This window comes from Astatotilapia calliptera, chromosome 23 (genome assembly GCF_900246225.1).
Source record: "Astatotilapia calliptera chromosome 23, fAstCal1.2, whole genome shotgun sequence".
Taxonomy (NCBI): Eukaryota; Metazoa; Chordata; class Actinopteri; order Cichliformes; family Cichlidae; genus Astatotilapia; species Astatotilapia calliptera.
This window is the reverse complement of record NC_039323.1, coordinates 1,701,335-1,721,147: the sequence shown is the minus strand read 5'-3', so window position 1 is coordinate 1,721,147 and position 19,813 is coordinate 1,701,335. Positions and strand designations below refer to the sequence as shown.

At 42.4% G+C, this 19,813-nt stretch overlaps 1 protein-coding gene across 1 annotated transcript in view; it reads right to left on the bottom strand.

Moving 5' to 3' along the window:
* cacna1ea (calcium channel, voltage-dependent, R type, alpha 1E subunit a) overlaps positions 1 to 19,813 on the bottom strand; it is a 114,071-nt gene that overhangs the window by 52,673 nt on the left and 41,585 nt on the right. The window contains exons 4-6 of the mRNA XM_026158661.1: positions 17,481 to 17,747; positions 7,543 to 7,648; positions 7,250 to 7,389 (exon numbers count right to left, since the gene is read on the bottom strand). Of these exons, the coding sequence (XP_026014446.1) occupies positions 7,250 to 7,389; positions 7,543 to 7,648; positions 17,481 to 17,747 (513 nt within the window). The remainder of the gene's footprint in view (positions 1 to 7,249; positions 7,390 to 7,542; positions 7,649 to 17,480; positions 17,748 to 19,813) is intronic.

The window sequence follows — 19,813 nt, the reverse complement described above, 5'->3', positions numbered from 1 at the left end:
GATAGGGTGAGAAGTTCGGCCGTCCGGGAGGGGCTCAGAGTAGAGCCGCTGCTGCTCCACATCGAAAGGAGCCAGCGGAGGTGGTTCGGGCATCTGACAAGGATGCCTCCTGGGCGCCTCCTGGGTGAGGTGTTCCGGGCATGTCCCACCAGGAGGCCCCGGGGCAGACCCAGGACACGCTGGAGAGATTATATCTCTCGGCTGGCCTGGGAACACCTGGGTGTTCCCCCGGATAAGCTGGAGGAGGTGGCTGGGGAGAGGGAGGTCTGGGCTTCTCTGCTTAGGCTGCTGCCCCCGCAACCCGGCCTCGGATAAAGCGGATGAAGATGGATGGATGGGTATTTTGATTCCTATTTCACTTTAATTATCATCTTGGTAGATCTTGAATGTTAGTTCTTAGCATTTGATTTCTAGTTTCTCATGGTTTGATTAATTACTCTGGAAGTGAGTTTGGTTTCTTGTGTCACTTTGTCCTTTTGGATTTTGATTCTCTCTCCACCATCTGGAGATTTGATGCTTAAAGTTTATTACTCTTTTCCCCTGTCGTGTCCAACAGTGCAGCAATCAGAATTGTTAGTACAAGTGGGGCATTGTGGCATTTATTATAACTGTCCACTTGATAGTCATATTTTATTAGAACTTTATTAGGATTTTTTTATTTTGGATTATTACAACCATAACGGACAGAAAAGAAAAAGAAAGAAAGTGAATTTGGGGAGAAAGCTGGCAGAAAGAGAGGGGGAATAAAAGAGAAGAAGAGGGATAGAGTGCTCTCTTCTGCTCTTCTCTGAGGGGGGGTCGCGGTTGACCCTGAGTTGGTCCTCCTGGGACAACCTTGGCGACTCACCAGCCGCGGCCCGAGTGCCTAAGCAAAGCCAGAATCCCAGGCTCAAGGTGGAGAGCCCCCTGAAGTTGCCTTTTGTTAATCAGTCTGCTCGTGTCCTGCATTTGAGTCCTAATTATACAAATTGTGACAGATATTTTTGACCACAGCCAACAACTTAATTTTTCACATAATGTTAGCGACAGCGGCTCTACAGAATACACTCATCAGACAATTTATTAGATGCACCTTGCAAAATGTTGGACCTCCTTTTTCCTTCAGAGCTGTTGAATCTGTTCCGAGAAGAATCGAGACAAAGTCCCTCAAATATTCCTCGGAAATTTTGGTCCATATTGAAATGACAGCACACAGATACTGCAGTTTTCCACGATCCATGAAAGCTGGTTTCCTGTTTCTCCACATCCTAAAGGTGCTCTACTGGATTGAGAGCTGGAGACTATGGAGACCATTTATAGTCACGTGTAGTCAACCCATTTTCATATTCAAGAAACCAGTTGGAGATGATTTGAGCTTCGTTACATGGAGCACAGAGCTAAAAGCAGCCATCAGAAGATGGATGCAGTGTGGTCATAAAGGGAAGGTCACAGATACTCAGACTGTTGCATTTAAATAACGTTCAGTTGATCAACTGTAACGTCTGCATGCGTGTTCATTCCATGTTTTGGAGAAGCAGAGTGTGAAGTGGACTCTGTGGACCGGCGTGTCTATTAGAGGTTTTGCTGCTGTGATGCTGGATTGTCCAATCAGCCCAAAGCAGTCTGCCTATTCTTCTCTGACCTCTGGCATTTCACCCAGATTACTGCTCCTCACTGGATATTTTCTCTTTTTCTTTTTTTTCCTGATTGGTGGGAAAATGCCTGTTGAAGTGCTTTGGTCAGCCTGTCTGGTACCAACAACCATGCCACATTTAAAGTCACCTAGACCACCATTCTCCCCCATTCTGATGCTCAGTTTGAACTTCAGTGGGTCTTCTTGATCCTGCCTACATCTCTGAATATCTGATGAGATAATCGTGTTAACAACCAGTTGTATAGGTGTACCCAACAAAGTGGCAAATGAGTCTATATGATGGTAAGTGAACGATAAACATTACGTTCACTTTTGTTACTTGTGATTGTTTCACTAGAACAAAATTACATTACAGGATTTATATGTAACTAAACCTGAATAATCAAAGTACGACTTGTGCCGCTCTTTTGAGCGAGCGTTAGGAGCAATATTTGACTGCCCTAAAAATATTTCAATGATTTATCATTTACAGACAAGCATCACATTAACAAGATAACTAGCTGCCGTTTTGAAAAACAGACAGATTTCTCAAAGTCTTGAAAACAATATTTTAAAGTGTTTGCTACATCAGAGCCATATTACATCATTTATTTTCCCGAGTATCTTTCCCTCCCTCTGTGCTTCAGACATTTTCCTGTCACAGGCTTTCTAAACAGCCCTCTCCTCTTTCTACTTGTTGGTGTTCCAAAATTACATTTCAGGTACTTAGCTGGCAGTATCTCTATAGACTGGCTGAGCTCTAGGGCACAGTTAATGGGGATCCAAATGAATAAAATCAAGATGTGTTTTCTGAAGTAAAGAAGAAAAGACTGAAAAAAATCTTCATAACAAACTTGGCAGCAATGTTTATGAAAACATTATCCTATATATAAGAGCCACAGAGAAATGCTCATCTCCCAGGTTCCTTATCTTTACACTCATCAGCTGCCTCTGAGCTAACCACCCCCCCTCCTCACCCCCCTGAGGGTCTGGCACACAGTGATGAAACAAACCCGTGGTGGGCGTTGCCTCTGCCAACTTTTGCCACTCTAATGGAGGGCTTACCAGCCAACGCGTCGACCACGATACCAATTAGTACGTGCGATTACGCAAATAGTCTTTCTTCGTATTTGCTCCAGCTCTATCCATCTCGTCCTTCTTCACTTCCTTTTTCTTCACTTCCTTTCTTTCTCCCATGCTTCTCCTCCTCGCTGCTCTGCCTCACAGCTTGCTTTTTCAGCAGGAGTAACCGGCTGGTGAACCATGTGAGCGGGCCTGAGGAAAACCCTCTATTCCAATTTCCACCACAACAGCCCTCCGTTACACGATAACAGCTTTTGAGGAAACAGTAAGTGCCATCTGGTTTTTCATACCTCCCTCCCACTCGCGCGCTCTGTGTAATACAGGCCAGCTTGAAACACCAAGGAAGCTTGCTGAGGTAATCACAGCCTCCAGCGTTGACACTTTTAGCAAATGCTTCCATAATTACACATGTTCGCACAAAATGTTGAGGGAGTCCGGGGTACTCACTGAGGAAAGGTTTAGTAGTCTGAGCTAACACTCGTGTGTTATGCTTCCACGGGCAAAGTTTTAAATGAGGGCTCCCGCCTGTGTGATTGAAAGCGTAGTGGATTTACTGCAGGCTTGTTGTAACTGCACTATAAGAACTCATAATCTTGTAAGTCAAGTCCACTTGAAGTTGCTATTTCTGAGCGTTTTGGTGACTGCAGGCTTCAACACACATAAACAGAATCTCTCAGAGTCCCACAAGGTAAATAAAAAACAATAATCCCCTCACGTGATCATTTTTTCAAAAATGGAGGTCAAACTGTTTATTTAGCAAGTGAGTAAAACAAAATATGTAATCGTCTTTTCCCCACTTAATATCTTTGGGGCTCACAAAGAGCACAGAGCACACTCTCACTTCACTGTTAACTGACTGACTGCACTCTGAGGTCAACATTCACATGCTCCTGAAACATTTAGCAGCATCTAATATTGCTCAATGTCTTCTTTGACGCACATTTTTTGAATATGTAATGCTGTATTTGCCTTAAATGTTCACTCTTTTTGTTTCTCCATATGTTAATTTGATTATTGGTACTTTGATTATTTGCATCAACAGTTATTCTGCCTGTTTATCTTTCTTGAAGTTTCTGGATGGCATCCTTTGAGGATAGAGGGTGTCAGGCCAACACCCCATCAACCTTTTTGCAGCCAAGGGATAAAAATCGCTTGACTGGTCACCGTTTCAGTCTTTCTTGCTCCTACTTTAGCTCAGCTGTCGCCGTCTCATTGCACAGAAACTTTCTTTGCAGTGCTACACGAATGAAAGTGTTGCTTTACAACCACAATGAAAATTTGGTTGCAATTTTGCTTCTTCCTGCTCCTTTTTGAACATGAACTTTATTTGGAGTTGTGGTTGCTCTCTTTCCTTTTGTTTTGCTTTGTTCATTTGTCTCTTTTAATTCTATTTTGTTGTACTTTTTCAACATGTTCAAAATAAAGATTCAATCAATCAATCAATCAAAAATAGAGGGACGCTGCCAAGCGACTGTAATGGAATATGAATACAGTTCAGTGTTTGTATTTGAAAGCATCTATATGCAGAATATTTGCAACACACTCAGACTCTTCCTGTCTGTAGAGACCTCCTAATTACTGACTGATAGACAAAACTGGTGTTACATCTCATAATACCAACCAGATCTCATAACATTTATCTGCTTTCCAATAAAGTTGCAAACCTAGAGTGATAGCCTAGAAGTCTGGAAGTGCTGATGTGCACTGGAAGTGTTGAACGGGTGGAAGGAAAAAGGGAAACAGAGAGAGACACGGTGAGAACATTTTCATTAATTTATCTTTGCACGGGCTAAAATGATAATTTAGAGAGGGAACTATCTGCAGCTCACTTCATCATGATGAATATTAATACAATAAAACCTTAGAGGCTATTTCAGCCACATCGAGCATGTTTCCGCCCTGAGTCACAACTGGTAGTTCAAATTCAACCCACAGCATGCGAGAGTGGAATAAATGCAGCTGCTGTTGTTCACGTTTATAAAAGTTCCTTCATCTGTTTTTTGCCCCAAATATCTGTTCGGTAAAGATGGAATTCATCTGAAACATCATCACGTGAAACTTACACGCAGATGCATTCATTTACATTTACATGACTGGAGCCCAGCACACTCAGAAGATACAAGCACATCAGAACAACCTGTATGTTGAGTGTCCTCACAAGAGTATGTGACAGTGGCGTCAGCCGATTAACAGGCTTGAGGCGGGAACAAAACTCATCTCTCCACGCCGCCCCTCTCCCGTGCCCTCCTCTCCTCCATCTTTCTCCTCAAACTTCACGTCCTTCCTCTCTCCAACAGCGAGCGGAGTATCATGAGAAGCCCGACCTCATCAATAATTGAACAGCCAGAATCATGTAGAATTCTCTAAGAACCGTGTCTGCCACCCTTTGTACTTCTATCCTGTGACTTGATTAATATTTCATTTGTGTGTGTGTGTGTGTGTGTGTGTGTGTGTGTGTGTGTGTGTGTGTGTGAGCGAGAGACAGGTGTCGAGGTTGATCTGCTGTCTCATCAAGCTCTTCCTTTGAACCATGAGCATTTCCCTCTCTGCTCTGACAATGAGGCGCTCGTGTCTCCCGAGGATTTAACTGCTGTAAAATGCACTATAATGCAACACCTTCCCCCCCCCCACAGAGCAGGCTGAGCATCCCCAGAGTCTTTAACTCCCATTCAATTAATGTACTGTAAGTACACTGAGTGAGATGCTTTTCAACAGCTTAGTCAGCTTCCAGCACAGTGCTCTGGTCATAGCACACTGAAGTTTAGTGTGTGGAAATTCATGGTTGGTCATGTTTACATTCACAGAGCAAAACTGACTGGCCTTGAGGTCCACACACGTGTACTTTCTCCTCATTAAATATTTACAAATCTGTTGCTTTAAGTATTTCAAATTCAGGCTTATTCACATTCATGTTTAGCTTCCCTGCCTGTGCTGGCAGAGCGCAGCCTCTTACTGCGTTATCACAACCTGTTGATCAGACAAGTTGTTTGTGTGCTGAATTTCAGACACTTGAGGACCAGCTCTGCTACAGCAGACCAAAACTTGAGAGAGGGAGGACCTCTTTAGCCAAAATGTTTACATTCATTAGATATTTTTTCTGGTGGGTTTCATAACAACAGATATAGTTAAATGTTTTGTGGTTTCTTGCAGAGTTTTGATTGCACTAAAGCAGCGGTCTCCAACCTTTTTTGCGCCACGGACCGGTTTATGCCCGACAATATTTTCACGGACCGGCCTTTAAGGTGTCGCGGATAAATACAACAAAATAAAACCAGTACCCGTACCGAAAAAAATAAGATTCATAACACACGTGAAAAGACCCAGGAAAACAGAGTTAACGATAAAAACGATGACAAAATAACGCTGAAAACCGATAAAAACCCTGAAAACTATACATTTCACACCTGAGCCTCAACTCTCACGGCCCGGTACCAAACGACTCACGGACCAGTACCGGTCCGAGGCCCGGGGGTTGGGGACCGCTGCACTAAAACACCTTTCTGAAAGCTTTAGAGTTGATAAAGCACCACAAGCATATAAATGTATATATATATACACATATATCTAGCCTCAACTGTGGGGGAGACTTAAATCATCATTTATTAAATGAAATGAAATTATTTAATTTATTTTGAAGTTAGAACTTAGCTAGCACGGCAGCCTGATGTGTCCAGCTCTGCTCTATTAGTGTCAGATTATTTATAACATAATGGTGATGAATGCTGATTGGAGCCCCCCCTGGAGTTTTTGCCTGGGAGACTATGTACAGTAGCTGCCACTGAGTGTTTGGCTCTCCACAGTTTAGCTCTGGACTCTCCACATCTGTCCCTCTGCGCGTTTCCTGGAAAATTAAATTTTGGGATATTTTTTTCTAATGTTAATTTAATCAGCTACATAAAAACAGAAGAGTACCTTTATGTGAATACTAAGCACTGCACAACTTATTCAAGCAAATAGAAACTGTTACTCTGAACGTACTAATGGAATAAAAAGCACGATGCAAATGTCCTTTACTCTGTTCTGTTTGGATAAAGGTCACTGTTGGCTGTATACACAGGTACATGTCCTATATTATGAATATGAAATATGATATGGCACACTCATCCTCACCTGGTTCTTTCCCCAGCAAGGCACCAGTAGCATTATTCATAGTATAATGTGTTTAAGTTTAGACAAAAAGAGCAAATAACAGTTGGTTTAGAAGAGGTTTACTTTCCCACCGTCCCACTTTCATTATAAGGTACACAAAAGACTTCCTGTGTGACTTTTATATGGTTCACTCATCAGCTTTAGCAACATAAATTCCACAATAAAAGAAAGATTTTCAGGTTTCAAACATTACCAATGAATAAGCAACAAGTAGGCAAAGCATTTGAAGCCAATGGTGCTAGAAATAACTGCGAGCTCCTTAAAAAAGAGGCTAAGAACACTGCGCACTGTATTTTCACACCATAAATCTCATAGAGTCGCCAGCCTTTTCAATTCAAGATGCTAATCCTGTTTCACAGATCTGTAAATGTACACACATTCACATGCACACACTGTTGGACTCACCCACTGAGGACCACAATGAAGTCCATGACGTTCCACCCATTCCTGAGGTAAGAGCCTTTATGAAACACAAAGCCCAGGGCGATGATTTTTATGCCTGCCTCAAAACAGAACATCCCTATGAAGTAGGGCTCTGTCTTCTCCTGTGAGTACAAAGCAAGAGAGAAATTATAAGTTCACACTGAGCTGACAAAGAGCTGCTGCAAATGAAAGTGCCGTGCGTTTTCAAACAGTCTTATATTTTGATTTGAGAGATTATGAGTTGTGACTGTGTTTGTGGATCATGTGCAGCTCACCAGTCTTTTGGACATGGGTGTTTTGTCCTCTCCGGGAAGGTGCTGCTCCAAAGCCAACACGATACAGTTGGCGATGATGGTGGCGAGGATCATGTACTCAAATGGAGTGGAAGGCTAAAGTTAAGGAGCAACTGGCTCAGATAATGTCAACAGTTTGTTTTTCATTATGCAGCATAAAGTTGTGAGATGAAATTGCATATGTAGTCCCGTCATGATGCTCCAAAAACAGAAAGATGGATTAATAATAAAAAAAACTATTGACTGGGAGTTTGGCAGTGGATGCATAGGTTACGTCTACAGTGGCTATATTTTAGTATCCTTTTTCTGGATTTATGCTAGTTTAAAGACTAATACTATCGATTCTATGCTTTTCTTACTGTCAGCAATTGCCAGTATATGCAAGCATCTTGAGTAACCCCTCATTTCTTTACATGTTGCTTTGAAAATGAGAAATAGGTGCAATGATTTTTAAAACACATTTAAACACACACTGAAATACAGTCTGTGAGCTAAAAACAGAGTTTGTGCCATTGTAACAACCTTAATATCCAATGTTTGGCATGACCACCTTTATTCTTCAACACAGCCTGAACTTTCTTGGACAAGACTTCTTGTGATTTCCTTAATTGTTCTCGAGGAATAGTTCTCCAGGTTCTATGAAGGACGTTCAGAGCTCGTCTTTGGATGTTGGCTGCCTTTTTGTTCTGTTCTCTTTTTAGATGATGAATGCTTCAGGATGGCTTCTTGAATGCCACTCCTGCACTGAGACCATTTCTGCTTAAATTTCAGCAAATGGCCCATGAATCAGCTGAAGGGCCAAATGCATCTCTCAGTTCCTGTGTCAGGTCTTTTTTAATTTCTTAAGAACATGACTTCCAGATCCTGTTCATGTTGTTTTAGGCCTATCACTTCTTCCTTTGGCCTCCAAATGTCCAGTTTCTTAAAGGACACACCATGGCGAGATATGCCAAGTATTTGATGAAAAATGATTTTGTTGGTACAGAAAATATTTTTTACAATACAACTTTATTTGTATAGCACGTTTAAAAGACCAGCGGTACACCAAAGTGCTTTACAATAAAAACAGGAAAGTTAAGACAATAAATAAAAGACTATTAACAAAGTAGCACATATGTCATCAGGTTAAGGGCACTAATTATACAGCAATAAAAGGGAATATAAGAACAAAGTTACTAAGAACAGATATAGCTAAAAGATAAAGTACATAAATAAGAAATTGAACCAAATATAAAATAGGGACACTAACTAGCTATGTTGAATAAATGAGTTTTTAAACGGGATTTAAAAGATACAATTTTAAGATTTTTGCCCATCGACCTGTGTTACCTTTGGTATTTTTCATAGATTCAACTAAAGAAATGGGAACAAGCTGTGTTTTTGTTATAAGCTGCTATTAACAAAGTGCCTCAAGATACATTTAAAAATTGTTTCTTTGTTAAATTGTCTATTTTGTGTAAATACAACACAGATTTATCCCTTCAGTTAGGTACAGTTTTTATGCTTGAATGATTTGAAGGTCAGTTTTTCAACAAACAAAACAAAAACATTTCACTGAAAATGGTCCGGTATAAGGAATGGACTGAAAAAGTACAGATGTACAAAAAAAGTTTGGAGAACTGTTTGAACCACTTTTAAAAATTACAAGAAAGTCTTTGGAAGCAAAATATAAAGGAATGAGTGTAGCTCAAGTACAGTACTGGATACTTTCCTTTAGAATACTTGTCTATTATTAAGCTTTCTAAATGCATCACCATTACTCCACAGAAATAAAGCGTGTTGCTCTTGTGCAGTGCAGCAGCAGGTTGATGCATGTCGAGTTCTTTGGCAGGAATTTGCTGCATAAGGATCCGACTACACAGACAAGACTTTTCAGTATCAACGATTCATTGTTGGTTTTGTTCATTTCATAATATTTGCTGACAAAAATTCTTAATTATTTAAGTATTTTAATTAAGTGACACCTGAATTTCCCAGCAAACACAAATGGATGCAGTTAGGTTAATTACAGGGAATCGAACCCAACAGCAGGGTAACACGTGCTGGAAGCCCTTTAGCTTTGCTATCTGAGGTCAGCCTCAGCCGACAGGGATACACAGACATGCAGACACACAAACAAAATGCCAGAGTAGCAGAAGGCTTATCAGGTAAGACCTGGGTTGTGATCTTATAAACAGGGTCGCTCTTACTTCGAGCTTCGCTGCCTGTACTGTGAGACCTAGATTGGTTGTTGGTTCAACTCCAGCCCCTCTTTGGTTGAACTAAGCCGGCAATGTGCTTTTTATCTAAAGCTCTGCGTGGGCATTCCCCTCTATCCTAGTTATGTGCAGCAGAGGGAGGAAGAAAGGAAGGAAGGGAGCTTAAATCTGCAGAGAGGAGAGGGAGAGTTGAAGAAAGGAGGAGGCAGAGACAACAGGGAAGAATCCAACAGGAGAAAGTGACAATTTAAATGAAGGGGGCCGAGTGGTGGAGGAGAAGATGATGGTTATATAAAGAGTTAGAAGCTTCCAAAACAGGTTGACGAGGAGGAGTGAATGAGGCTAAATAAGAAACTGGACAGATCGATGTTGTGCTGGCAGCTGTAGCTAGCAGGGTTACTCTGGGACATGTGAGTGATGAGAAGTTAAATAAACAGAGCAAATGCAATCTTACTCCCACTAGCCTGCAGGGGTGCCAGCTTAAACCTAGGCTGAACCACAGATTGACCCAGAAGATTTTGGATAAACAAATCCATGAATGAGCTGGAAAACACGGCCCAAAAGAACATCTCGAGCTCTAGTCTGTATTTGTATTTTAAGTGTATCTTTTGATTCACTTCCCTGCAATAACTAGCATCACCTTAGGCTCTCTGAAAGCTCTGAGCAGCCGCCACACCCCACATTCCCTGAAACACTCGCAGCAAACTGGAGGAGGGGTGAGACAGGATGAAGAGAGAGACTGAGGGGGAGAGAGAGGGGGAGAAAATGAAGATAGAAAGAGAAAGAAGAGAGGTATCCACGGCAACAGGCTCCTCTTGCAGACAAGAGTCAATGCTATGAGACGGTTACTGGGCAGCTCAACTATCTGTGAGGCGGCATCACTGCAAACACACAAATAAATGAAAGTCTTCACAAAACTTCTTTTGTCATGATTTTACGTCAGCGTGATCTTTGTTTTCTGTCCTGTGATTTTACTAGTGTGTGATGAAACAATGTTGGCCAGTGTATGTCCTATTGTAAGTACTATAAACTTTCATTTTATTATAAATATCTAATAAAAAGGACGCCTCCTGGGACCTCCTGTTGAAGGTTTTCTGGATGTGTACAACTGGAAGGAGACCCAGCTGCAGACCTGGATGCTGCAATAGGCCTAAGCTGCTGGGGGCATGACGCGAGTTTTCTTCTTCAATCACCTTTTTTCATATTGAAATATGGAAAGCACCTCCAACGAAAAGGACAAATGGAAGAAGTGGCCTTGTTAGATATGAATAATTAGGGGTCTGGGATGCGGGGCCTCCCCGCTACTGCAGATAAGGAGGTGGTCCGCTTGCCTCCACCCCAGAGAGAAGGGTTATATGTCCTGGGTCTAGGTGCAGCTTGCCCCTCTGGGGGCGGGGGTACCTGGACCTGGGATATAGAGTATGTTTGGGGAGTGCGACTGTCTGTGCAGTGTCTATTTGTGTCTGTCTACACATTGGGTGAGTGCCGAGTATTTGGTTGTGCATATGGGGTGGGAATGCACGTCTGTGTCCGCGTGCGCCTGTTCGTCTGTGTCTATATGTCAGGTTGGGTCTTAGACTCAACCTCTCTGGGTACATCTCAGGCCCTCCTAAGTACGGAGGCCTATCTCCCCTCACCACACTCCCTGCCGGTGGTTGATGCCCTCAGACGTTGGTGTGTTGGTGGTCCTTGTCATCTGGGGCTGGGCGCTCATGTATGTACCGGCTCACTCCTGGTGGCTGATTGGCGGGGCCGGGCGCCTGTGGCCCAGCTGGGCTCCTTCCGGGGGGTGGGATGCCCTCAGGCCTCTGGGCCTGAAGCTCGGTCCTCTCTGGCACAGCTGGCTGCCGGCAGAGCCCGCGGGCACGCCACTGCAACCCCCTCTTGCCCCTGCTCCGTAGCTGCGGGGTGACCTCTCCTTTGGGGCTCTACTCAGCTCTTCCCAGGAGGGTGGCACGGTTCCCCCCCTTTGGTGGTCCTCCTTGGGTCCTTATACTCTGGGGCCTGGATCTCCTCCATACCTGCTTCATACCCTGGAGGACGGGGCTGTGGCTCCCCACACTCCCTAGCAGATCGTTACATGGAGAAACCTTTGGAATGCAAGCATGCTGATCCACACAGGTGTTCACACGGGTGTTCACAGACGCGGACTAAAGCTTTCTTGGCTGCTGCCTCAAAGCACATTGTGCGCTGTCTATCTTGCGTGCTGCACAATATCGTTTATTCTTTAGTATCTACTGATATCTACTGCTAGCTAGTTTATTGTGATGGTGCTGTTTTTTTTATTATGTTGCTCTTTGTTGTTTGCTTTCTCTTCTGTTTTTTTTCTCCATACAGGTGATCCAGGTGTTTTGTTTGTGTTTTTTTTTTCTTTCTTCCCCCCCTTCTCACCGTCTCTTCTCCCCTTTGGTTTTCTTTCTCTCCCTCTCTTTCTTTCATTCTTTCTCCCTGTCCTATCCCCCAGTCATGTCTGTCCCGTTTGTAGCAACTGAAAATAAAATAAATACATAATTATAATAAAGGTCAATCAAATGGACCAATATGGCAAGGCCATGATGATCCACTTGGTAAAATAAATCTGCCTGGCATCTTTCTTGGCCTTAAGACAACAATTCTGATGGCTAAAGATCCAAATGGGACACACACACAAAAAAAAAGATATTAATAATTAGATATTATTAATCTCTGGTTCTCACAGCGTATCCTTGTCTCGATTTCCTCCCCTCACCCTCTACAGGTCATGGCAAGATGGCGCCCCTCCCTGGTTCTACCTGAGGTTTCTTCCTGTTAAAAGGGAGCTTTTCCTTCCCACTGTCGCCCAAGAACTTGGTCCTTGGGAGTCATATGATTGTTGGGGTTTTCTCTGCTTTCTCTATATTATCGTAGGGTCTTTACCTTACAATGTAAAGCGATTTGAGGCAACTGCTGTTGTGATTTGGTGCTATACAAGTAAAATATAATTGAATTAAACCTTGAACACAATGGAGAGATGATATATCTCAACTGGTCTATGAATGCTTTGGGATCCCACAGCAGGTACTCGAAAGTGTTTCTAAGGAGGACACTACTCTGCTTATCCTGCTACCACCCAACTTCAGATATGTGGACAACAGTGAATGAATTGAATATGTCAAACCAGGTAACATTTTGAACATAACATGCTCTGGGCTTGAAAACAATTTGGTATTGCATGACCATGAGTTTACATCAACAGGGTCATTGATGTGTGAGTGAAGGCTGCTCTTTGAAAATGTAAATGTTTTCGTTTTATAGGTATTTTAACATTTCATACCTATATGTGAAACATTTACTATAGAAGGTAATTTCACCAGGGAGGTAGAGGTGGGTGGGAGACGGAAGGACGGACGGATGATAGTAAACTCTTATTAGTGTTATATTGCACAGCCGTGGTTTCTCTCTCGTCTTGTTTCTACTTGTGAATAATTCTGAAAACCTTAATACTGGTTCAAATGTTGCATATATGGGGCTACATCACATCAGACTGCCCATATTGACCCCCATCCACCATGGAAACCACCTCCTATGAATGGAAGAAGGTTGCCTTGTCTGATAAATGATGCATAATTTTACCTGATGTGTGAGGAAGTGTTGGCACGAGGAAGCACTATAGGAAGAAGGCTAAGCTAGCAATGTTCTGCTTGGAAACGTTGGATCCATGTGGGATTGATTTGCATTCTCCAAGGAAGAGTGAAAAGCTGGATCTCTGGTTCACTTGTAGGGACAAATTTAACAGAAGTCCTAAACCAAACCCATTCCCCCTCCTCGGTGCTTCACTGGGTGTCAGCTGATGTGTGACGTCGATCATGATTCGTCTACCAGCTTTAGCGCAAGCTATCTTGTGAGCAATCCCAAGTCACAGTGACACTGGCACTGTGCCTCGACTCCTCAAACATGCGTGTAAAAATAGAAATGGAGACAGAGTGTGGTGCCCTGTGCAACTGAGAATACGTTCATGCCCAGATTGGATCCAAGCCGCTGTGATTATCATTACATGGAGGTGAAAATCAAAACGAATCGCAGGCATCTGAGCCGGCTTTATTAGAACTCTGTAAATTATTTGTGGCATATGTGTATAGGTCCGTGTGTTTGTGGCAGAGGCCAGTATTAAATACGTAAACACATAAGAAAGTTACTGGTGTGATCTCCATTTGGAGCTCTCTTTAAGCCTGAGAAATAATCTTTATGGAGAACTTAATTTATATTTATTAAACTTGAATTATTGTCATAAGGATGGATGTAATGGCATCATAGTCAAATCTCCGTTCAATTTCACAATGCCTCTATACTTCAGTGGCCTGCAGAGCTCGCCAGTCAATCTTGAGAATAAATGCAGACATAATTCATTCAGTTATGTTTATATGCAGTAGCTTAGCCCTCAAACTGTGAACTCGCAGCTGCAGCCCTTCCTTATATACACTATACCACTCTCTTAGGCTATAAAGACGCACATTTACTATAAATTATGATAAAGCACATTGTAGCAGGGTGAGACATATGTCATATTTGCTTTGTATACTGGTTATGTGAACAGCTAGAGACTTTCACTTTAGAAATCTTCTCTCATTCACTAAAAAAGTTTGAATATGAAAAAAATCTGACTTTTGAATTGGACAAAAAATAGACTAACCGCGCAGCATGTAAGTGTAAGTAAAGGTTATTAGGATGCAGTTAGATCAGTTCATCATAAGCTGACTCCCCCTTGGTTAAATTAGCGATTGTATTTTAAATCTTAGTTAGATTTCATAGCAAAAACTACAGAATGTCTCTGATAAGGCAGGATATATGCACCGTTTTATACTTAGAAGCTCAAAGTGTGCTAACCAGCTCTCACATGATTATTTCTGTGTGCATCACTGATGAAACAAACCATTAAAACCATCAATCAATTATTTAGAAGTGTACCTTCTCAATGGGAAACTTCCCACTGTGGGGTATCCCAGTGGGGATCAGACAGGAGAAGCAGCTGCAAGTCCTCACCAGGCCTGCCACACTAAACTCTGGACCTGGGCAAATTCATCATAACTGCCTTATCAGACCAGGCCTCCGTCGGCTTCTATCGACTGCACATTGAACCACACCTTCCAAAGAGAGACTGTACTCCATATAAGAAATCACGGACGCAAATAACCATCAAAACACAATCTGATGTGCTCTAATAAGCCCACACACCATTCTCGCTCCATCCTTACACACCCAGCCACGGAAGCTTCTGGATAATTCCTTAATTGATCATCTGCTGTTAATTGAGCACTCAGAAGAAAAAAAAGAAGCTCTTACGGTGAGGTGACAGGAGCAAGTTTTGCTCCAACCACGAGGCTGACCTTTACCTGATGTACTGCAGAGACTGTGCATATATGTGTGTGCATTTGTTCACGTCTATCTCTGAGAGGACCAGTACAAGTTGCAAACCATTGCACCAAGTACATTTGTGAGGTGCTTTGCTTGGTCTATTTAAAGTTTGCAACTTTTGGAATAACAACAAAAATGATTTCTGGAAAAGATGCAGGTTTCCTGCCAATTGCATAGAGATGACTAACTCCCAGGAAGTCAGTGTTCTTGGCTAACAAGTAGTTAAGTACATGATAATGTAAAAGCATGACTTGAGTGGATTAGAAAAGAGACATATAACACATTAATTGTTGACCTTTTGAGGTGCTGATACTTGTCCTTGTACAGGACGAGGCAGTTCTCCGACTCCTTTTCTGTCTGATAGGCTACTCCACTGGTTGACAACCATTTTCTGGCAAATGCCCAGAAACAATGTTTTCATCATTAATTATTATTATAAGTATGAAAGTATCTAATCCACATTTTAGTTTAGTCAGCAAGAAAATCTCAGCAAATTCTATTATTTGTTGCCAGGTTACCCCACAGAATCAACGGCCTATTAGGCTACTCTTTAATACAAGTGCAGTCTAATCTCAAGTCTTTGGAAGAAAGGAAATAAGCATCAATATCTCCCAAAATGTAAAACCTTTCCTTTGAAACCACTTTGTTCATAGATTTCACTGCACTTTCTGCATTATCTGTGCTTTCTTGCTGTGCCTGAACCTTCATACTCAGAACAGTGATCATAACAGGCACATACGATGTTGACCAGAACACAGCATCAGTCAGCTCAGCATCACTCTCTTCAAAACAATATTAGTAAACAGTGTAATATAGTATGAGTCAGTGACTAATGACTGGTTGTAATGCACATGACACAACGATCAGACATCATTACATATAATTCCTGTAAATGTCTGTTAATCAGATACAGTAGAGCTCATTATATGTAAGTAGACACTCCCTCCACCGCGACACATTAACCTGGAGGTTATTCTGGATCATTGCTTTTTTCTTTTTGGTCACTACAGCACACACTTTATTTTTATTTAAAGACAATTCATTCCTTGCTGCAGAACACAAAATGTGTCTCATCGGTGCAGTTATAGTATCAATATTGGTAATAACCCAGCCCCTGCAGGTTCGGAAGCTGTAATATAATAAACGCACACGCTATAATGCTTTTCCTCCCCGAGCGTTGATTGAAATCTCCTTCTATATTTAATCAACTCAATAAAGAGGCAAACCCAGAGAAAACAACAATAGACACAATACTCCACAATAGAAGCGGACTCATTCTATTTGCTGGTTTTTTTTTTAAATCAGCAGTAGGCCAGTTAGTCAGTCAGGAAGCTGTTGAATGGAGCAGAACAATAGTCAGTAAAGAGGCCACACCTGGCCAGGACACCTGGTGAGCTGTGCTGCAGAAGCACAAACATGTCACCAATGGACAGTTTGTGTGTGTGTGTGTGTGTGTGTGTGTGTGTGTGTGTGTGTGTGTGTGTGTGTGTGTGTGTGTGTGTGTGTGTGTGTGTGTGTGTGTGTGTGTGTGTGTGTGTGTGTGTGTGTGTGTGTGTGTGTGTGTTGTTGCCAGCAGCAACAAGCTGATAACAGTGTTTCTTTCAGAAACAGCGAGATGTAATAATCAGGTCCTGGGTAACATTTTGCTGTAAAAAGTGACCAAAAACACCAAATGAGTTACGGAAGCACCTCTGAATTGATTTTCTGTGGGTTAACTGAACAGTCAGCTTGAGTTTGAGTTGAGGCAGTGGATATGATGGAAAAAGCAGGCCGTCACGGCTTATTGTTGACAGAGAAGATTTACAGACATGAACTTTCATGTTCCTCTAATCCACTTTCCATTGACACCCACTAACACCCTCTAGAAGCTGCTTTAGCCATAATCTTTGTCAATCTGATCGAGAACTTCAGTCATTTTGTATTTTTGTTATATAGAATAGCAAAATTAAGCCTACGAGTCTGAAAAAAGTCTGATTCTAACTTGTTTTGTATCCTGCTCTTTGCCTCTTTTTTCCTTACTGCACCCTAAGAACCAGGTGAGCCTGTTTATGTGGTGAAGACTTAATTTCTTACATATTGTCCCGTGTGTGCTGTCCATGGTGCTGAAATTTACACTTGAGTCTCTGTTGCACTGAGAAACTGAGGGCAACATACTGAAGCACTTCTGCCCTCTGTGAAATTGGGCACAACTTGTGGAAATATGAGGAGAAAGTATTGAGACTGTAGAACCACAAATAAACTTAATTTGTTTTAACCAATTGGATAACAGTTTACTCACCGCTGTACTTTATTTACACGAGTCTGTGCAGATACTGGATGAGTGTGCTTTCACCGTGAAGCTGAAAAGGATATGGCCACTCAGTGATTTTCTTGGCGTACTTCCTGACCACGTTGTCCTCGCCGAAGATGAAGAGCGACCTGTTGACGGTGAAGCAGTTCTCCCTGACCGGAATAGGGTTGTACAAGGCCATGGTGCGGGCACGCTGCGCTTTGGTCTGCTTGAAAGCTGGAGATATACCACCTGTAGACACGGCAGCGCCATCGCGGTTCCGGATGCGCTCTGACCCTCCATCCCCTGAACTCAACAAGCCCGGGACGTCGTCTCCGAAACGGGCCATTCTGTTAAAAGCAAACCACACGGGAGGTGGGATGAGAAAGGGGAGAAAATGCGGTTATACTCTCCTAGAAAGCAGGGCGCGGTACCGCGCTCGGCGTGACAGCGGCGGGGTGGCGAGATCCTGATCAGTTTTAGACCATCGTCAGGGTTTTTTGTAACAACACCGCGACCGGTGCTTTTAAAGTTAGAAAAGAAAAATCACAGAATCGCTCCAGTAAGCAGCCCGGACAAAACCCCGAGTCAATTTCCCCAAATAAGTCGCTTTGCGCAAAAACACACAAGTCCCAAAAAGTAATTCAACTCGTCTTCATTTAACAATCCGCCACACCGAGAAAACTGATTCATTTTGCTCCGTTTTACATCCAAGCACTAAAATCTGAAAGAAAAGCTGCAACAGGTCACGTCTTCAGCCATCCTCAGTCCCCTGCGCGAAAAGCAGAAGAGCAGGTTGATCCATGGATTTTTAAATAAACTAGCAACAGTCCACTGACTAATTCAGAGCACATCTCCCGTCTCCTCTTCTCTGCTGACCACCTACCAGCAGAGCGACCAAGAGCGTGCGTTAAGAGCACGAAGGGAAAAGAACTTTGACATTTTCCATGCCAACAAAATAAGCTGACTGTCTCTGAGACGGGAAAGAAAAACCCGCCTCGTCTGCAGCAGGGTAGTAGGTAAAGGAAGCGTCTCCTCTTTCCCCCGCAGTGTGAGAGCAGGAGGAGTGAACTGTGTCTCCTAATGCGACAGGATCAACACTAATAACCTCTGTCCAACCTATGCAGCTCGCGAGGTGTGAATATAGTTAACAAATCGGGTGCTGACAGGAAAGAAAGACAGATAAAACACGAGTCACGGGTGGAATAAATAATGTCAGCATATAATGGAAACAGTTATTCGCCTCAATCTCCAAGAGATTATGTCTAACCACACATCAAGCATTAGGTAAACGACTTATTCCAAAGGTAAATATTTGAAATAGCCATAAGTCATAACACACACGGATTAATGGTTTCAGTAAAAATGTGCGCAACAGCCTTTTAAAAACCCCAATGTTCACCGGATCACTTATACAGGTCGGCTGGTCAGCTTCTATCTGAACAGAGGCCACGCTGTCATATTTGTTTTGACTTTTGTTGTTCACCCTGCTCGGTTCACACCTCAGGGAGAGCAACCCGGATGCTGCTCACGCATCAGATCTGACGAGGAGTAAACACCTGTTGTTAAATACACTCAGGAGGACAGCAGCGAGCTTCTTCGGCTAATTACGGGGTTCAAAACCCACTATTGCGAGTCACGTAGTGAGGGCGAGTCACGCTGCTGTGTGAGGATGATGACACGTTTTCAGAATGAAGGAATAAAATCTTTATATAGTCGCACGAAACCTTAATGTGGAACAAGCAATAATGAGAGTCAGCTTATAAAGTTAATCCTTGTTAAAAACAAACAAACAGATAAATAAATAATGAGCAACTGCACTGGATGACATTTCCATCATCATAAAAAAGCCGGACACTTCTACTTTGCAAATCCCGCATGTATCAGTCTCACACACATCAGCGGGCTTTAAATAGGCTGCTCATTATCACACTAAATGTTAATTAATTTACAGCTGAAAATAGCCCCGAACCACTTAGACTACACTATGCACTGGATTTAGGAAATTACTGAAAAATGTATATTTGTTAACTGCTTTTTACAGCTTTAAAATAGGCACAGACAGGCAAGAATGTCAAAGTACCAAGAAGAGGATTGACATATTAGTGATTTGTAACCATAGGGACAAATGTCCAAATAAACACAGCCTCGTCTTTGACGGGTTGGTAATGAGACTCTAAACAGTCCCTGCCCAAAAATATATGAACTCATATGTATAACTTCAGCCTTAAAAGGTTTTATCTAATGGCACAATTGAGGGAGTTAATGCAAAAATAAAATCCACCGGCTTTCATCAGATAATTTTTCTAACTGACAGAGAGAGAGAGAGTAAACGGATGATGATGGAAACAGAAGACAAAGAAAAGAGGAACCACAGGGGAGAGTTAACCACGACACCGGCACTGATGCGGCTTTT